The following is a 20,175-nucleotide window of genomic DNA, read 5'->3' on the forward strand; positions in this document are numbered from 1 at the left end:
ACTGTCTTAAGACTGCTGTAGTTACACCCATACTCAAGAAAAATAATCTTGACCCCTCTACTTTTGAAAATTTTAGACTCATCTCTAACCTGCCCGTTTTAAGTAAAATTCTAGAGAAGGTAGACATTATGCAGTTAAATGACCACCTCAATAAACATGCTATTCTTGATAAATTTCAGTTAGGTTTTAGAACAAATCACAGTACAGAAACTGCACTTGTTAAAGTAGTAAATGACTTGCGGGTAAATGCAGACGGAGGCCATTTATCTGTTCTCATCCTCCTAGATCTGACTGTTGCATTTGACACCATTGATCACAATATTCTTAGAAATCGCCTTATGGGTGGGCCTCTCTGGCAGGGTCCTAAATTGGTTTGAATCCTACCTGGCAGGGAGAAAATTCTTTGTTAGTTGTGGTAATCACAACTCAAACACACATGATATCCAATATGGTGTTCCACAAGGCTCTATCCTGGGTCCGCTGCTCTTCTCAATCTATATGCTTCCGTTAGGTCAGATTATCTCGGGGCATAACGTGAGTTACCACAGCTATGCTGATGACACACAGCTGTACTTATCAATAGCACCTGATGACACCAACTCTCTCGATTCAATGTCTTACTTGTGTTTCTGAATGGATGAATAGTAATTTTCTCAAGCTAAATAAAGAGAAAACTGAAATTTTAGTGATTGGCAATAATGGATTCAATGTAAAATGATTTTGATAAATGTTTATGCACCTAATGTTGATGATAAGGAATTTATACAAAATTTATTTGCATCCATTCCCAATCTGAACACTCATAAAGTTATAATGGCTGGGGACTTTAATTGTGTTTTAAATCCACTTTTAGGGAACGGCATCTAACACTGCAAAGATAATTACAAAGTTTATAACTGATCACAACTTATCAGATCCCTGGAGGTTTTTAAACCCAAATTCAAGAGCATATTCTTTCTACTCACCAGTACATCATTGCTACTCAAGGATTGATTACTTCTTTATAGACAATAACTTCTTGCCTAAGATTAAATCTTGCAAATACGATGCTATTGTTATTTCAGACCATGCACCTATGATCTTGGAGCTGAAATTACTAAGCCCCATACACTCACCCTGCTTCTATTAGTTGACGAGAATTGTACAGAATTTATATCCAAACAAATCAAATTCTTTCTAGAGACAAATACATCCCCGACATCTCTGCAGGAATACTCTGGGAAACTCTTAAGGCCTTCTTAAGAGGACAGATTATCTCATATCTTTCCCACAGAAATAAATCCGAGCGAAGAAAGTAGCAGAGATAAAAGCGAAATTACTAAAATAGATGAAGAACATGCCAGACTACCAAGCAAGATTCTACATAGGAGGAGGCAGGCTCTGCATTCAGAATTAAAACCTCTTGACAACTAAAGAAACTGAACAACTAATTTACAAATCCAGACATCCAGACATGGAGAGAAAGCTAATAAGCTTTTAGCTCAACAAATTCACAAGCAAGAAGTGCGCAACGCAATCTCGGTAATAACTAACACGAATGGAGATAAAATCATCGAACACAAAAATATAATGCACACTTTCAGAGACTACTATAAATCCCTATATACTACTGAGTTTAAAGAAGACAATACACAATCTAATGCATTTCTGGATACATTACAGATACCACAAATAGACGCTTTTAGTGTGGAGGAACTTGATAAACCTCTGCATTATCAGAATTACTAGATGCTATAAAGTCACTCCAAGGTGGAAAAGCAGCAGGCCCTGATGGCTACCCTGCAGAGTTTTACAAGAAATTCTCCGCTCAGCTAGCTCCCCTCCTATTAGCAACATTTACAGAAGCCAGAGATAACCAATCTCTTCCACAAACCTTTCGCCAAGCACTAATCACTGTCTTTCCAAAACAAAATAAGGACTTATTACAATGTGCATCATACAGACCAATTTCACTTCTGAATAACGACGTTAAAATACTCTCTAAAATCATAGCTAGAAGGATGGAGAAAGTGCTCCCTCGTAATATCACAAGACCAAACTGGATTTATTAGGGGCCGACACTTATCTTCAAATCTTCGACGCCTGTTTAATGTAATATACTCACCAACTAAATCAAACACCCCAGAAATATTATTATCATTGGATGCAGAAAAAGCATTCACATGATTGAATGGAAATACCTTTTACTACATTGGAGAAGTTTGGGTTTGGCCCAACATTTGTGCATGGATTAAATTACTGTATACTAACCCAGAAGCTTCAGTTTGCATCAATAACATTTGCTCAGACTACTTTAAACTAGAACGTGGCACTAGACAAGGATGCCCTTGTCACCGCTGCTGTTTGCGATTGCCATTGAACCACTGGCAATACATTGTAATACGGATCAGATAAAGGGGATTAGCAGAGAAGGACTTGAACAGAAAATCTCATTATATGCAGATGACATGGTACTGTATATTTCGGACCCAGAAAATTCTGTGCCTGCAGTCTTAGCAGCACTCACAGAATTTCAAAAGATCTCTGGTCTCAGAATTAATCTGAATAAAAGTGTACTCTTTCCAGTGAATTCTCAAGCATATAATATTAGATTAGATACCCTACCTTTTATCATTGCAAAACAGTTTAAATACCTAGAGGTAAACATCACAAGTAAACATAAAGCTCTATATCAGCAAAATTTCGCCGTCTGCATGGAAAAAAATAAACAAAATTTGCATAGATTGTCAACTCTTCATCTCACTCTAGCTGGAAGAATTAACACTGTTAAGATGAATATTCTTCCTAAGCTCCTTTTTTATTTCAAAACATCCCAATATACATTAATAAATCATTCTTTAAGCAATTAGATTCAATAATAACCTCATTTATTTGGAATTCAAAACATCCACGCATTAAAAGAGCGACCCTACAAAGACAAAAGGCAGAAGGCAGCATGGCTCTACCTAACTTCCAGATTTATTACTGGGCAGCAAATATACAGGCGATAAGAACCTGGACAAAAACAGAAGAACATACACACACCAGAGGAGTGTGTTTCTCTCACGTCAGGACCCGGGCCACTACACTTTTATTTCAACAGTGCACTAGCTGAATAATACTTGAAGAGAAATCATCATGTCATTAATGATGATGAACAATTGAGGATGGTATTTGTGGAGTATTAACACAAGTTTTAATGTATGCCCATTTAAGAGATCCTTATACTTTTAAAGCATTCTTTAGCAGTGCAATCAAAGTCTACAGTTGTTTTGATTGTTTAGTTTTACTTTGACATGTCTGTGCTTTATATACTATGCCAATTTGAGAATTAACACAATATCTTTTTGTTGATATTTTTGTAGGTGCTTATAATATTTGACCTTGTTTTCTTATTGCCTTCTTATCTTCTTGCCAGGAAGGAATATAAATTCAGATTGTACTTGCTTAAGTAGTATTTTGTTAAGTTCAGGTTTCAGTTCATTTTTGAACTTTAAACTATGCCATTCATTTTTTAAATTCCTTTGTGTTGATTTTACATTATTATTTTTGTAATTCAGTGTATATTTACTTCATGATTTATGTACTTATTGAATTGTGTCCCAGCCTCAGAGTTCCAGTTTCACATTGCAGAGCTAACTCTGGAAAAACCTGGAGCACAGCAGCAGGCTCCGCGAGGTGACAAGGGGGTCTGTGAAGGGATACAGAAGAAAGTGCGGTGTGCTGTAGCTAATCCTCTGGCCTACTCGCATACAGGAATAGCGATAGTAAATGGGCAAAAAGTTACATCTTTATTTGATACTGGCAGTAACATTTCCATTGTTGCTTGCAATTTAGTGTTGCCGAAACAATGGCTTAAAGATACGACCTGTATCACCTGTATTCATGGGGATGTCCGGAACTATAGGTCCGCCGTCTGCTACGATGGCATCCTAAAAAAAACTAGTGGTGCTGGTCCTTGATGATCCTCTGTTTCCCATGATACTGGGTACAGATTGGTCGGACAATAAATGCGGTACAACACTTGCTATTCCCACACAGCGTCCTCAGCCATCTCCACACCATGTTCACAGCTGGACAAGAGACAGAGTTCGGCCACTAACGATGACGTGGATACACCCAGGACATCGCGACACGATACGTCAGGCACGCCAAACACGCGGCCCGCAACAGAAATCTATGTGGCCCGCATGACAGATCCTAGTTAGCACTGAACTTGTACAAAATGATTACTATTGTTTGTGACTGAATCATTCTGCATCTTCGGCGTTACTTATTGACTTTTCTTACTTCTGCCTTCTGACAAATGCGCGTTTTCCAATGGCATTATGGTACCGGAAACGTCATCTGCTAGTATAGCCACGAGCCTTGACCAAAGTTAATGAGCCGCAACGTCACAACTGAAGTGCTAGGCTGCAGCAGTGGGCAGCAGGGGTAGCTTTAAGCATGTGCAAAATGTGCACCTGCACAGGGCCGCCACGCCAATATATACTGAATATAAAAAAGAAAGAGAAAATAATGACATAGCTGAAGGCAATGTGACCGAAAAACATTGTGTTTCTTGTTAATTAGTACACTGTATTTACTAATGTCGCTAGAGTCGGAGCAGTAAGCTATATGTAGTATTATAACGTTCTGCTGCAATGGGAATATCATGGGCCGCCACTTGGTTTTCAAGTTACAGACACGCGCATATAGAAGCGTGTCATGAGCACGAGACGGCTATGCAGTGTCTGCAACGGATGTGGCCATCCGCCGTGCATAAAATACCATATTGACGTTGGCGGGTGATGGGGCCACCGATTCTTTATCTGCCCAGGGCCGCCACGAGCCTAGAGATGCCCCTGCTAGGCTACACTACTGGCTAGGCTGCTGAGACTGGCCACTGGGCAGAACTGACCATCAACAGTAGTAATAGTCCGCATATTTCCACATTTTTTTGCTCTAGTTTTATGTAATTTTGTGCTAGTATTGTAACAAACAGTTAGTGCAGACTACAGATGAAGATCTGAAGTGGACGCGAGAAGTTGGTGAGTAGTTTATTAATATATTTTTCTGATTTTGAGTTTGTAAAATTAGTGTAGGTCAGTTAGCGTTTTGCATATCGGTTATTTTACAATATAAACTTTGAAGTAAACTTAGTAAAGTAAAATTTGATTTTTGGAGGATTTGGTTTCCAACTTGAATTACTGAGCAATGAATTCAGTGAGCGTTTTCGTGATATCAGTTCACACAAACTGGACTTTGCGCTGTTCTCTTACAACGTTGAAAATGCGCCTGAGAATATCCAAATGGAATTGACTGAACTGCAGTTAGATTCTATTCTGAAGGCCAAATACAACGGAGTCGGTATGCCAGGCTTGTATGCTTACCTGCCACCCTTGTATGTGCAAATCTGTAAGTTGGCATCAAGAGTACTGTAAATGTTCGGAAGCACTTACCTTTTTGTTTTCGTAAATGTAAGCTACCAAAACCCCACATCGCTCAAGACTTACTGTCGAGCAGCTTTCATAAAAGTTGCAGGTGTACAAGATTTGAAGCCTGATATTGACGAACTGGTTACTAACAAGAGATGCCAAGTGTCGGGACAAAAGAAATAGATCTCACACTGTAAGACTCCTATATAAGCAATGAAAATAATATAATAATATAAGGACCTAGCTAAGAGGCTAAGATTCTTAATTGTACGGTGTTGTATGGTGAGTGTATTAAAAATAAATTGCTTTTCTTTAAACTTTAAGTGTTACATTTTTTAAAGTTTTCAGTATTGGAAAGAAAGCTACAGTAACTTTGTATAATAGTATTTGTTACAGTGCGGCCCACTGACGCACGTATGGCAGTTAAAGTGGCCCACCAATGGTAGTGAGTGTGATATGCCTGTGATACGTCATCTACAACCCATGCCACAAGGTCCCTACTTTGTATTGAATAATGACCTTTTGTATCGGATAGCAGAACATGAGGTGGAGGTAAGGTCACTGCTGCCTGTCTGTGAGCTGGCTCATACCTACCTCATGGGAGTCCATCTGGTGTATTAAGTTCAGATTCTTTTGGCCCAGAATTAATGAGGAGGTCCGTCACTTTTGCATGTCATGTCCTGAATGTCAATTGCGACGTATTGGTCGGAAAGCCTGACGGAAGTTGGAGGTTTTGCAATGACTTCTGCCGGCTTAACAAAGTGTCCCAATTTGATGAATATTCGATGTCACAAGTGGACAATCTCCTTGAGCGGCTAAGACAAGCCAAATGTCTGACTACTCTTGATATGACCAAAGGGTGATTGGCAAGTTCCCTTAAAGGACTCCACAAAGGAAAAGACAGCGTTTAGTACCGCTAGCAGACACTGGCAGTACTGTGTTCTCCCACTCGGGTTACATGCGGCACCTGCAACCTTCTTTGTCTGGTGGACAAAGTGCTCTGTCCTCATAACTTGTATAGTGCTACTTACTTAGATGATGATGGAAAGAACATATACAACAGGTTCAAGCCAAATTGTGGTCATTAGTGGAAGCCGGTCTTCGCATTAATCCACAGAAATGTTTCTTTGGACTAGTCGAAGCCAAACATTTAGGCTACGTAGTGGGCCGGGGTATAGTATAACCTCAGTGCTCCAAAATAAATGGCATCTTGAATTGGCCCGTCTGATAAACAAGGCTACTATTGGCGGTTCGTACCCCGGTTTTCCAAGAGAGCAATGCCCTTGACTAATCTAACAAGGAAGGGGAAACCGAATCATGAGGTATGGGATGATACAACAGAGGCTGCATTTAGTAACCTAAAGCAGGCCCTTACATCAGCTCCAATATTGAAAGCACCCAACTTTTCTTTGCCTTTCATTCTCCAGACAGATGCTTCAGACACAGGTCTTGGAGCCATGCTGGGTCAAAGCTTTGACAGAGTGGAACACCCCGTGATGTACCGGAGTTGGAAACTGTTGGACCGCGAAAGCAGGTATGTGGCAGTGGAGCGGAAGGCTTTGGCGATTAAAGGTGCGATTACTCAGCAGATGGCCTTACACAGGGATTTCAAACCTACGAGGTGGTTTTTGGACCTACAGCCGTATAAGTATTCGGTTGTTTATTGTTGGGTTATCCTGCAATCCAATGCCGATGCAGTTTCCTGGAGTCACAACCACTAAGACTGGTACACCCAACCCGATGTGTCTGGGGGTGGGGTTGGGGGTATGGTGCCGTGTCACACGCGCGCAACTAGGAGGAAGTTGAAGTGACCAGGTGAAGGTAATTCCATGCCAAGCCAGGGGATGGCGGGGTACACTAAACCTAATTCTGTTAACTCTGCAGACCAAATACGGGAAATCCAGTCTGATCCCATATTGCTGGTGTCACTTCTGGTCCCAGCACTTAGATGATATCACGTCCAAACTCTTTAAAAATGTCATCTTTCCTGCATAATGTTAGTTCAATTCAGGACTCAAACCATGGGTCGAGGCTGTTCATTTCTATATACTGTACATACTGTGTATATATATATACACTAACCTAAAGGATTATTAGGAACACCATACTAATATAGTGGTTGAGCCCCTTTCGCCTTCAGAACTGCCTTAATTCTACGTGGCATTGATTCAACAAGGTGCTGAAAGCATTCTTTAGAAATGTTGGCCCATATTGATAGGATAGCATCTTGCAGTTGATGGAGATTTGTGGGATGCACATCCAGGGCACGAAGCTCCTGTTCCACCACATCCCAAAGATGCTCTATTGGGTTGAGATCTGGTGACTGTGGGGGCCATTTTAGTACAGTGTATTCATTGTCATGTTCAAGAAACCAATTTGAAATGATTTGAGCTTTGTGACATAGTGCATTATCCTGCTAGAAGTAGCCATCAGAGGATTGGTATATGGTGGTCATGAAGGGATGGACATGGTCAGAAACAATGCTCAGGTAGCCCGTGGCATTTAAACGATGCCCAATTGGCACTAAGGGGCCTAAAGTGTGCCAAGAAAACATCCCCCACACCATTACACCACCACCACCACCAGCCTGCACAGTGGTAACAAGGCATGATGGATCCATGTTCTCATTCTGTTTACGCTAAATTCTGACTCTACCATTTGAATGTCTCAACAGAAATCGAGACTCATCAGACCAGGCAACATTTTTCCAGTCTTCAACTGTCCAATTTTGGTGAGCTTGTGCAAATTGTAGCCTCTTTTTCCTATTTGTAGTGGAGATGAGTGGTACCCGGTGGGGTCTTCTGCTGTTGTAGCCCATCCGCCTCAAGGTTGTGCGTGTTGTGGCTTCACAAATGCTTTGCTGCATACCTCGGTTGTAACGAGTGGTAATTTCAGTCAAAGTTGCTCTTCTATCAGCTTGAATCAGTCTGCCCATTCTCCTCTGACCTCTAGCATCAAAAAGGCATTTTCGCCCACAGGACTGCCGCATACTGGATGTTTTTCCCTTTTCACACCATTCTTTGTAAACCCTAGAAATGGTTGTGCGTGAAAATCCCAGTAACTGAGCAGATTATGAAATACTCAGACCGGCCCGTCTGGCACCAACAACCATGCCACGCTCAAAATTGCTTAAATCACCTTTCTTTCCCATTCTGACATTCAGTTTGGAGTTCAGGAGATTGTCTTGACCAGGACCACACCCTAAATGCATTGAAGCAACTGCCATGTGATTGGTTGATTAGATAATTGAATTGATGAGAAATTGAACAGGTGTTCCTAATAATCCTTTAGGTGAGTGTATATATATATATATATATATATATATATATATATATATATAGTTACATAGTTTACTGTCAAATAATGCAAAGAGTATGCGACACGTGTTTTGCCCTTATTTAAGCTCATCCGGCATACACACTCCACAGCACCCCTCCAGGGATCGAACCTCCAGGCTGTCAAATAAATGAACCACACACCGTGGGGCAGCGTAAAGGGACTTCGTCTCTGACGCTGACGTTCGAGGTTTGATCCCTGCGAGGGGTGCTGTGGAGTGTGTACGCCTGATAAGCCCAAATAAGGGCGAAACACATGTTTTGTACTTTTTGCATTATTTGATAGTAAACTATGTAACATTCTATGAACTGCTTCTTGCAACTGAGAGGGCCCATGGCGGATGTTTGTAGACTGCAGACCAACCTCATGCGTTACCTGGTAAGTAACCACCCATACAATCAGATCGAGACTCAGACTATGGATGCTATGAAATTATATATATATATATATACACACACACACACACATACATACACACAAACATATACATGCAAACACACACTTCTTTAGGCAGGTGTTTAAATTGTTCATTTATTCAAAACACAACAGCAGGAAGGCTCATAACTAGAATTAAGAAAAATGACCATCTAATTCTAGTTTTTAAACCAGGTGATTGACTCAACTGAGAACTGAGGCCTTTAAAATATCCCTTCCACCATATACATTCATAAATGGTTTGACTTCCCCTTGTCTTAAAAAAACATAATACTTCCTATACTCTAGCATGTACAATGGAAATTGAAGATGTTGGCATACTTAAAAGTCCAAGAATAAATAAGACAAGTGTAGATGGGTAGAATTTTCAGTTTTAACCAACGCCCCAAACTTTGGAATAATCTATCTACCAATATTACAGAAGTCCCATCATTCCCAACATTTACATCATGACTAGAATGTGCACAAGTGGTGCTTTCATTTTGTTTTAAGTAAAAATATATTATTTGCTAAACCTTCAATAATTTGTCTGCAGCCTATCTGGTTTTGCTTGCCTGACGTGGTGCTTGTTGCTGCTGGGAAAACCTTTGACCCAATGATCTAATGTTAGAATGAGTTGGTTTGGAAACCCAATGAGGTTTTCTTCAAGGTGCACACTGGAGAGGTGACAACACTAAAAGCAGTTTTATTTATGCCTGCATTTGAATGTGAGGATCACATAAGTTTACACATTTTAATAATAAGTCAGAAATACTTAATGTGAAATTAATCAAAGGCATCTTTAGTTAGAGTATGTATATATTCACATGACCTTTGGAGTATTATACTGCCAAAACTTCCAAGAAACCATGGTACATTTAATGTGCAATTCTGTATCAGCTGAGGGTTGACAAGACATTTAGTTGTTGGTTGGGTGGGGAACTTTCAACTTTATACACCATGTGTCAATGAGACATTCTAGAGTCTTAAATCCAAACTTCAATTCAGAGTTACAACTAACCACAGAAAATGCAAGTAATGCTTGCCCCACCACAATATTTATATGTGAATAAAAGAAGTAACAAAATAATTAATAAATAATAAGGAGTGATCATAACTCTCCAACAATTTCTGCAATACTAGTTGTTTTTAATTATTCTGATTTGTTTTATCTACAAGCACTATGAATTGTGAAAGTGAAATCCATGAATGTGCTAGGTTTACTTGTTTACCCTTCCTTTATCTTGAATCTCCAAATGAATGCTTTCTAGATGACTAAAATTGGTCTTTTTGAAATTTCTGCCTAAACTGTTTTGTGTTTATCTGTAAAGTTTTCAAAATAGAATCAAAACATCATTATTAATTATCAGTTTACAACAAAAGTCAGTTGTTTTCCTGCTATAAGTGCAACTAGGTTGCTTATGTAAAAACACTCACCATGCTGAGCGTTGCTTTATCCCAGGGACTAAGACTGAGATACCTTCGTTGACGTTCCTAAGATGCAAAAAGAAATATAAATATTTGTTACATAAAGGAGAGGATTTATATAAGTAAACATGATGGAAAGTATATATGGTAATCTGTACATTTATGCTAACTTGATGGAGAGATGGAGAAAGCTTCATGACTATTTTCAGCAGAGGCTTGGCAAGGATATCAACTTAAAGATTATACTTTCATGTATGGGAAAAGCTAATTAATATTAAGGATTTTCATTGTCAAATTATGGCAAATAATTATAAAAATAATTTGGTCATGATGGTATAAAGGTTAGGGCTGGTCAGCACCAAAGTAAAGGCCCAACTAAGGACAGCTGCCATGTTCTCCATCTCCCCAACAAAGGACAGCTGCCATGTTCTCCATCTTCATATAGGTTTTTAGAAGGTTCACTGATTCTCTCCCACATTCAACAGGTTCAGGTTATGTTCACTGGCAGCAGTAAATTATGACATATTAAGTGAGTGTGGATGTGATTGTGCTTTGGGATCACTCTTGTCGTGCACCAGTACTTGTGGAACAAGCTCCAGCTCTCTATGACCATATGCTGGAATAAAAATGTTTAGAAACGGAATGAAGGAAAGCAATGAAATGAAATGAATGAATTGGCATTAAATTTGAGATTCTGTTTTACTTACTTGCAAAAATGTGACCATATGAATAACCGTGCTAGGACCACGTTAATGGAAACAAGGAAACGTTTTTGGGTCGTTTTTTCTGGGGTAAACATAATGCTAAGGAGGCTACCTCTTTGCTTTCTTTTGCATTATCAAAACTGTGATGTTCATTTGAAAGGGAAAAAAATCAACCACATCCTTAAGTTTCAAGGTCTCAAACTAACAATATGTTCTGGTAATCTGCAGTAGCTGCAGGTTTATATAATAATTATTCTCCTAATTGGTAGTCATAAAACACTGCTACTGGAGCATATTTTTGTGCATTACATTTACCCAACTCACTTTTTAAAACCTGGAATCTTTAACTGCTTTGTTTATCCTTAGCCAATGCATATAACAATGAGATGCAAAGGCAGCTTAATTGGACCAGCAAAATACCTGCGCTTCCCAGAGGAGAAGTAGTGTGTTAAAGAAGTTATGAAAAAAAAGGAAACATTTTAAAAATAATGTAACATGATTGTCAATGTAATTGTCATAGGCTTATTTTAGTATTGAGAGTGAATTTGATGATTGTAAATGTTGTGTATGAGAAATGCACATTTCCCCATTTCTATACACTTGAAAGCGACAACGAAACAATTCCGCAGCAGCTATCAGTTCACATGCAGGACCATAGGTTGAGAGCTTAAGCATTTCACTGCTATAGTGGTCCGGTGTAGTATAATTGTATCCTGTACCATCATCATTCCACACCTTGAACCTGTCCCAGTCATTCAGTACATAAGACCCAATGTCTCTGCGGATATCAAGGTTGAGACTGATATGGCCATGCAGTAAGTAAGAGAGAGAATGGAAGAGGCAGGTGCAATTTGGAGGCATGGAAACCAATGGTTACGGGTTGGTGAAATTTTGAATGACAGTGATCACCGGAATAGACATGTTATTCAGAGTAAACTTACACCCGTTGAGAAAAAAAGTACAAAGAAAGGTGAGAAGCGGTAGAGCAGGGAATGAAAGGTAGAAGTCAGCACCAGGAAGATGTACATGGGCAAGTAAGGAAGCCCTAAAATGACAGCCTTGAAGCGGTGGAGTAAATGAAAAGGCAGGAGTCACCAGCAGGAAGACGTGAAGGAAGGCGAACAATAACAGGTTTGAAGCGGTACAGTAAAGAAGAAGGGAGCAGTGAGCATGAGGAACAGCTGAGGAAAGTAAGGAAGCAAGTAAAGAGGCACATGAGCGCGGGATGTCGTTAATGTATATAGGCAGGGAGCCAACCACGTGGTAGGTGCGAGGACAGCAGGTTTGCTGAAAAAGGAAGGGTGACCGGGAGCAGTCCTTGTGCGTCTCTGCCGTGAAATAAATTGTCTGTTAACGGAAATAAGGAATGAAACTGCCAAAAGGAGAGATCAGTTCCGAAAGTCCCTTACTGCAGAATGGTGAGAACTGCCAAAAGGAAGACGTTATTTCTGAAAGTTTTTTACGGGGTACAGCGCGAAATGAAACATTATTGTTTATAAGTACAGTGTAAAGGATGAGCATGGGAAATGTGGGCTTCCTACATATATCGGAAGTCACAGAAATAGTGAGGCGGGGTTTCCCCTTTCTAAATATACAGTTTAGGGGGTACACCCGTTTCTCCCCCTTGGGTGTTGCAATAGGACATGAAGTTTACCTAATTTTTGTAAGTACACTGCAGGGAATGAGCATGCGAAATTTCAGCTTCCCAGCTATATGAAAAGTAGGAGAATTAGTGATGACTCAGTGAGGGCTTTGCCTTTTAGATAGACAGACAGACAGACAGACAGATAGATAGAAAGATAGACAGAGAAATAGAAAGATATGTTTAATGAATGATTTGTGAAGAAAAAGAGCAAAGGAATTAGAAATACTACAAAATATTTGTGTTGTGTTACCGCAAAAGAAAATCAGCAATATTAAAAATATTAAAACGGGGCACCGCATTGGTTTCACTGCCAACAGTCACTGGCTATGAATGTAGTAGCTGAACAAAGTCAAATCATTTAGCTACTGAGGCTTCTTGGAGCACATTTTGAGACCTCTTCTTGGCTAAGCTAGTCAATAAAAATTTCACTTGTTTAATCAATAGCTCATAGTATATTCCTATTTCCTAGTTTCAACATAGTTTCTTTTTTGGATCATAAAATGACATACTTTTGTCGTAGTGAATATTACTGATATATTTTCTGTTTTATTCAACCATGTTTTGACTAATAATTATTTTACTCCTACATGTAGACAGAACAATGACCACTCCTTATCTTGGTGCCAATATACTAATTTGAAAAATCATTTTCAGGACTTCATAATTTGTTTGTTTTAATTATTTAAATGTTTATTCTGGTATACATTCTATTTTATTGTAAAAATTCCTGTCTTATGATTTATGATAATTTAGTCCTTTTAATCCAAATATTATAAATAATAGTTTCCATTTTATATGTAATTCTAATATTATAAGTCTGTCTTACTGGTCTTTATTGTAGCCAATGTAATGAAACCATTAAACAAATAAATACATAAATCAATCTAGTATTAAAATATTCCTGCTGTTACATGGCAATTATCAACTCTTAAGACTTGTGATTTCTTCTTATGAAAGCTGTTAGGCAGGACTGCAATTAAATTTAAATGAAAAACTATGGTCTAAGTTTTGAAAATGTAACACCGTTAAAAAAATTTGTGCAGTTAACGCAGGTTCTTTTTGACCCTACAAAATTCCCGTAGTGCAAGCTGAGCCTGCAAAGTTATTTCTTGTAGAAGTCACTCCATATTCCTAATTGTTGAACGATGGAAAAAGGTCCATTAAATGAGAAGTTCAGTTTCAAACCTTTGCCTGACGGCTCACCCGATAAAAATAAGGTTGTGTGTAGTTACTGTAAAAACCGAATTTAGTTATCACCGGAGTACAAGCAGCCTACAATATCACATGCAAGCCGAGCATCCATTTTATACTAATAGCATTAATCCGGGTAATATGCGACAGACCACGCTTGACAGTTGGCAGAAACCAATGGATGCGTCAACCTCCAGCAAATTAACGGTAGCAATTGCTAACTGGATAGCCACAGCATGCAGACGGATTTACATAGTGGAGGATGAAGGTCTGCACGACATAATTCGGATTGCATCCAATGATCCAACTTATGAATTATCCTTGAGAGCCACAGTTATAACTAGTATACACGAGCTGTATGATTCAGAAAGGGTAAAACTAGCTAAGGAGTTGCAGTTCACAGAGATGGTCACTCTTCCTAGTGTCCACTGGACATCACTTGGAAATCATAACTACCTTGGGGTTACAGCCCGTTATGTTGATGAATTGTGGAAACTGCATTCACATGCTTTGACGGTCATGAAAACATCAGAGAGACATCATGTCGAAACATGTGCCGAAAATTTTATGGATGTAGCGAAGCAATGGAACATTGAGAATAAAGTAAGCACACTCAGTACAGATAGTGCACGAAATTTTATTTCAGCGGCGAGACAGCTGCCTTTCGAACACTTGCCATGCATCGCACACAGCATTCAACATTCTGTTACAGTGTCTCTGCAGAATAGTGCATTTGACGGCACACTTTCCAGATGCTGAAAGGTGGTGGGATACTTCAAGCACAGTCCATCAAATACTGCAGAACTTAAGAAACAGCAAGTCGCGCATGGCCTGAAGACTGAGACACTCGTACAAGAAGTGACGACTAGATGGAACTCCACTCTGGAGATGGTGAAGTGTGTGCGAAGAAACAAACAACCACTAAGAGATGCACTAGCCCTACATAAAACTAACATGGTCATGCCAACAAATGCTAAGCTGGAGAAACTTCAGATGCTGGAGGCATTGCTTGAGCCCTACAGGTAATATACCCGTTTTTTTTATCTTCTAGCAATCTCGCATGCTTTTATTGAAATATGTGAGTCTCCATCGATCATTAAATACACATAGTGGGAGTGTGGAGTCTCTAACTTTAGCAGCAAGTTCTTTTTTCATACTGTCGGCTATTTGGACAGTCGTTTAGTATATGGTTGTCATAAGTTGGATTGACGTTTATGACATTTTTTATGTAGTTAATATGAGTGGGCCAAATTTTGTAAAGGGATGTTCGTCTTTTGCAATAAAGTACGCAATGCTCACTTTGATTTTAAGAACCTCCTCATTAACTTTTATTTTTTCTGGGTTATTAGCAGCAGTCGAAGATGAGAACATGCCATGTAGGTTTTTTTTTTCTTTGTTTTCTGAAAAGCTATGCTTATATGTTATATGTCACTACACTGGTTACCTGTGTCTTTCAGAATTGACTTTAAAATTCTGCTTATGGTTTATAAAGCCCTAAATAATCTCGCTCCATCTTGTATATCGGAATGTCTGACACCCTATATCCCAAATCGTAACCTTAGATCCTCAAATGAGTGTCTCCTTACAATTCCAAAAGCTAAACTTAAAAGAAGTGGTGAGGCGGCCTTCTGCTGTTATGCACCTAAAATCTGGAATAGCCTGCCAATAGGAATTCGCCAGGCTAATACAGTAGAGCACTTTAAAACACTGCTGAAAACACATTACTTTAACATGGCTTTTTCATAACTTCACTTTAACTTAATCCTGATACTCTGCATTTCAATTCATCATAATAACTATTCATAATGGCTCTAAAATCCGTACTGACCCCTACTCTCTCTTCTGTTTCTTTTTCCGGTTTCTTTGTGGTGGCGGCCTGCGCCACCACCACCTACTCAAAGCATCATGATGCTCCAGAATTGATGGACTAAAAGCCATAAGTCTACGTGACCATCATCATCAAATCCTTCTGTGAGAACCCTAAATCCAAAGAGGACTGTTTCATCATGTTAGGTAGATTGCCCAGAGGGGACTGGGCGGTCTCATGGTCTGGAATCCCTGCAGATTTTATTTTTTTTCTCCAGCCGTCTGGAGTTTTTTTTCTGTCCACCCTAGCCATCGGCCCTTACTTATTCTATGTTAATTAATGTTGACTTATTCTGTTTTCTTACTGTGTCTTTTATTTTTCTATTCATTTTGTAAAGCACTTTGAGCTACATTTTTTTGTATGAAAATGTGCTATATAAATAAATGTTGTTATTCCATTTTAAAATCGGGTTTCCAGTAATGTACGGCATTGTGCATGCCAACATTTCTCTCGATGCTTGTAGTACCTGCTTGTAATAATAAAAAAAGACAAGGGAAATCTTTTAGCCACTGTCCATTAAACTGGTACATTTTTTTGTGTCTGATAATGAGATATTTAATGGCAGGGGCCGCCTCCTCACATGACGCAACAGTAGTAGTGCTGAGTTTAAGTTGGATTGGGAGGGGGGCTTGCCATCCTCTACTCGTTGCCTACTCTCTCCTGTGAGTGTTGTGATATTACATTATAGTACATCCACAAAGAATGTTTTATAATTGCAAATTTGATAAAAAAAACAAACATAGCTGAAGTGTGGTCATTGATTGTTGGCATCCTCAAAGACGAGATACAGCAACCAGTGCAAGCTGCAACATCAGAACCCCCAAAGAAGAAAGCATCTCTCTTAGTGGTTTCAGAGTCGGAATTAGATGAGAAGGAGGACTGTAATAAGAAGTCTTTAGCACTATAAAGCAGAGCCTGTCATCAGCATGGAGGATTGCCCCCTAAAGTGGTGGTCCACACAAACTCTGGTATACAAACAGCTAGCTTGCCTTGCTTGCAAGTACTTGGCAACACCTGCCACATCAGTGCCTTGCAAGAGATTGTTTTCACTCTCTGGGAATATTATGCAAAAAAAGCGAGTTGCCTTGTCCTCTGGAAATGTGACCAAACTTTTATGTTTAAGCAACTGTCTTGGTTTAATAAAATAGAAATAGTGTATTATTCATAATAATCCAAAAGGCCAACCTGCTGTTTCTGCTGAGAAATTAACTTGGCTAGATAAACAATTTTGAATTGTATTCTGTTTAAACAAATCCTGTTTTATATTGCTTTTGAGTGAGATTTATTAAGCATTACTGAGAAATACATGGAGACTGCAGTATGAGACTACATGTCTTAAATATATGTCATCTGTTTTACAATATAAGTCCAATTGTTTATTTTCTATGTTCAGCATTGCATCTCCCTAGAGTATGAGTGAATAAAGCCTCCTCACAGTTGAAGTTTTGTCTTTATCTCCTCTTGTTCCAGTTACCTGAACACGTGAAGTACATTTATATGACATTATGTTGTGTCCATTCTTCTTAATACGGTCTGATTGCCCTTATAATTCTTTGTGGTACAATTTGTAAAAACTTGATTGCTTTGTATGGATTCCAATAAAATTAATGAAATAAAAAAAAAAAAATAATAAAGTCATGCGACTAATCGCAACTAAACTTTTTGATCACTTGACAGCCCTAGTATAGACATGATGAGTTAAGGAGCTCTAATTTCAAAAATACTACAATCAGTAGTTGTACCCTTTTGCTGAAGGAGGCAAATGGATCCAGCCGTTCTTCATACTGAGAGGAATAGCGCATCACCGTGTCATCATTCCCACAACCCTGAAGAGACAATGAAGAAAGAGAAGAATTCTTGGTGATGGAAGCACTAACAGTTGCATCAAGAAAAACAAAGCAAATGGGCAACAACTCCACATAAATAACTTCCCAGAGACTCATGGTAATACTGCTCATCTCTGACATCCAGATTTAGCTGGCCATCTGTGACTGTCAGGGCTAAAAGTGGTCATGCCATCTTACTGTGTCAAAAACTGCATTGTGAAGCAGAAAAGACTGTTTTTTATTTTATTTGTTAAATTGCAAGGCATACAATTTCATTTGACTCACCACTACAAAGAAATGTACAAATCCCAGAATATAATTGAAAAAATAGTTACGAATATATGGAATACTCATACCCATTGATGGGCACATGGGAACTGACTGAGCATTCTGGGTGAACAAAGGCTATTCCAGGAGCAGTGGACACAAGGCAGGAACCAGCCATCAACATAGCACCCTGTTTATTGAAGAACAAATTTGCGTACACACATCCACAATCATCCCGGGCCAATTAAGAATCCCTAATTAACCAAACCCGCATGTTTTTGATTAGGAAAACTGCAGTAGCTGGAGAAAATCCACACAGACATTGGAAGAATGTGCCAGCTCCATCTAGGAATTCACTGATTGTGGTATTCATACACAGGGTGTTGGTTCCATGAACCAGTAGTACCAACCACTTTGCCATGGTGCTTCCCAGATGACTAAAGAGTCGATTCTTGTCCAGAATGCAGAATTAATATTGTGGACATTACACTATTTAATTGTTCAAATTACATGAAAAGTCATCAAAAAGGAAGAAACATTATCAGCCACAACAGCCCAGATTCTTCACTCCATGTTTGCCTTGGTTTCTCATTATGACAGGTTTAGTAGAAGATGATTCAAAATGATTGGTAACAAAACATTCTAACTAAACATACCTTGTTCGGATAACCCTGTAAAAATTTGATCTTCTCATAAAGCTTGATGTTGTCAGCTCGTAAGCTGTCCAGTTCAGTCTGAAGAGCCTGCATGGTTTGCTGCATACTTCTGCTCTCCTGCATAAAACAAGAAAAACATTTGAACATGACAATGTACCAGGGAGAGCAATGAATGTACAATTTGTACATACAGTCATGTCAGTTTATTTTAATGCATGCTCTGAATTCTCTGGGCAGGTTTCTAGGTCTCTTGTTGTAGTTTTATGAGAAAATAAAATAAGCCATACTGGAATTGTGCCCTGTGGGATGCAAGCTTGGTGCAGCTTACAGTCACACACACACAGAGCCAGTGCAGAGACACCAGTTATCTGAAACTGTACGTCTTTGGGATATGGGAGAAAACTTGATGCAGACAGGGGAAAATATGCAGATAAACACAGCAATCAGGAATAGGATTTCAACCTAGGACTCTAAAGCAGTAAGTCCGTAATGCTAACCACTATACCACCCATAAGATGTATAAGAAGGGCTTTGCTTACAAAGGAAATCTTCTTTAAATCAACAGTTAAGAAACATAAAAAAAAGTCCACTTCTGAAGCTTGCTTTGTGCCCTCAAAAAAAAAAAATCTCTCTTGTGCATTCAAAATTCATTCTTGCTACATTTGTACTTTATTTTCTTAAGGATCGAAATGCTTTCCTAAACATCTTTCCTTTCATTCATTGCCAACGAAATTATAGAATGGACATAGGGAGCAGATACTCACAGCCTCCAGCTCCTGGTTACGGGCTCGGAAACGCTCCCTCTGGCTAGAGATGATGGACAGCAGGGAGTCCATTTGCCCTTGGGGAAGTTCAGCATAGGAAACCGTGCTGACACCTAGAGATGGGGAGTAACAAACATGTATGACAAAGGGGATGGCAGAGAAAATCAGAAGACTTTAAATAAGTAAGCAAACTTCTTGTTTTTCAGATTCTTCTTTTTTCTGGTACTTGATTAATGGGTTGTGCATATTGATCGTGTATAATTGTTTTAATTTTCTGGGTTTTTATTTCTAGATTTATTATATACTAGCAAAATACCCACGCTTCGCAGCAGAGAACAAGTGTGTTAAAGAAGTTATGAAAAAGAAAACAAAACATTTTAAAAATAACATAACCTGATTGTCAATGTAATTGTTTTGTCACTGTTATGAGTGTTGCTGTCATCAAGGATTTGATTATCATTATTTCTTTCAATCAGGTTCATATTTGGAGGATGTGTTGTTTTGAAGTTACATTCCGTGTTTGTCAACTGTTGTAAAGATAACAGGTTTGATTAATCAAAGTGTTCACTACACAAATCGCTACTCCTGAATTTAAGATTTTAACAGGCATTCCAGGTATTAACTTGTGCTAAACGTACCATGGTGTGACGTAAGGGGAGCTGACTGTAAAAAGGCAAGGAG

At 39.0% G+C, this 20,175-nt stretch overlaps 1 protein-coding gene across 1 annotated transcript in view; it reads right to left on the minus strand.

Moving 5' to 3' along the window:
* Window positions 1–20,175, minus strand: part of cux1b (cut-like homeobox 1b) — a 497,544-nt gene that overhangs the window by 17,258 nt on the left and 460,111 nt on the right. Inside the window, exons 17-20 of the mRNA XM_039756586.1 lie at window positions 19,495–19,607; window positions 18,731–18,847; window positions 17,724–17,807; window positions 10,584–10,640 (exon numbers count right to left, since the gene is read on the minus strand). Coding sequence (XP_039612520.1) covers window positions 10,584–10,640; window positions 17,724–17,807; window positions 18,731–18,847; window positions 19,495–19,607 — 371 coding nt within the window. The remainder of the gene's footprint in view (window positions 1–10,583; window positions 10,641–17,723; window positions 17,808–18,730; window positions 18,848–19,494; window positions 19,608–20,175) is intronic.

This window comes from Polypterus senegalus, chromosome 6, assembly GCF_016835505.1.
Source record: "Polypterus senegalus isolate Bchr_013 chromosome 6, ASM1683550v1, whole genome shotgun sequence".
Taxonomy (NCBI): domain Eukaryota; kingdom Metazoa; phylum Chordata; class Cladistia; order Polypteriformes; family Polypteridae; genus Polypterus; species Polypterus senegalus.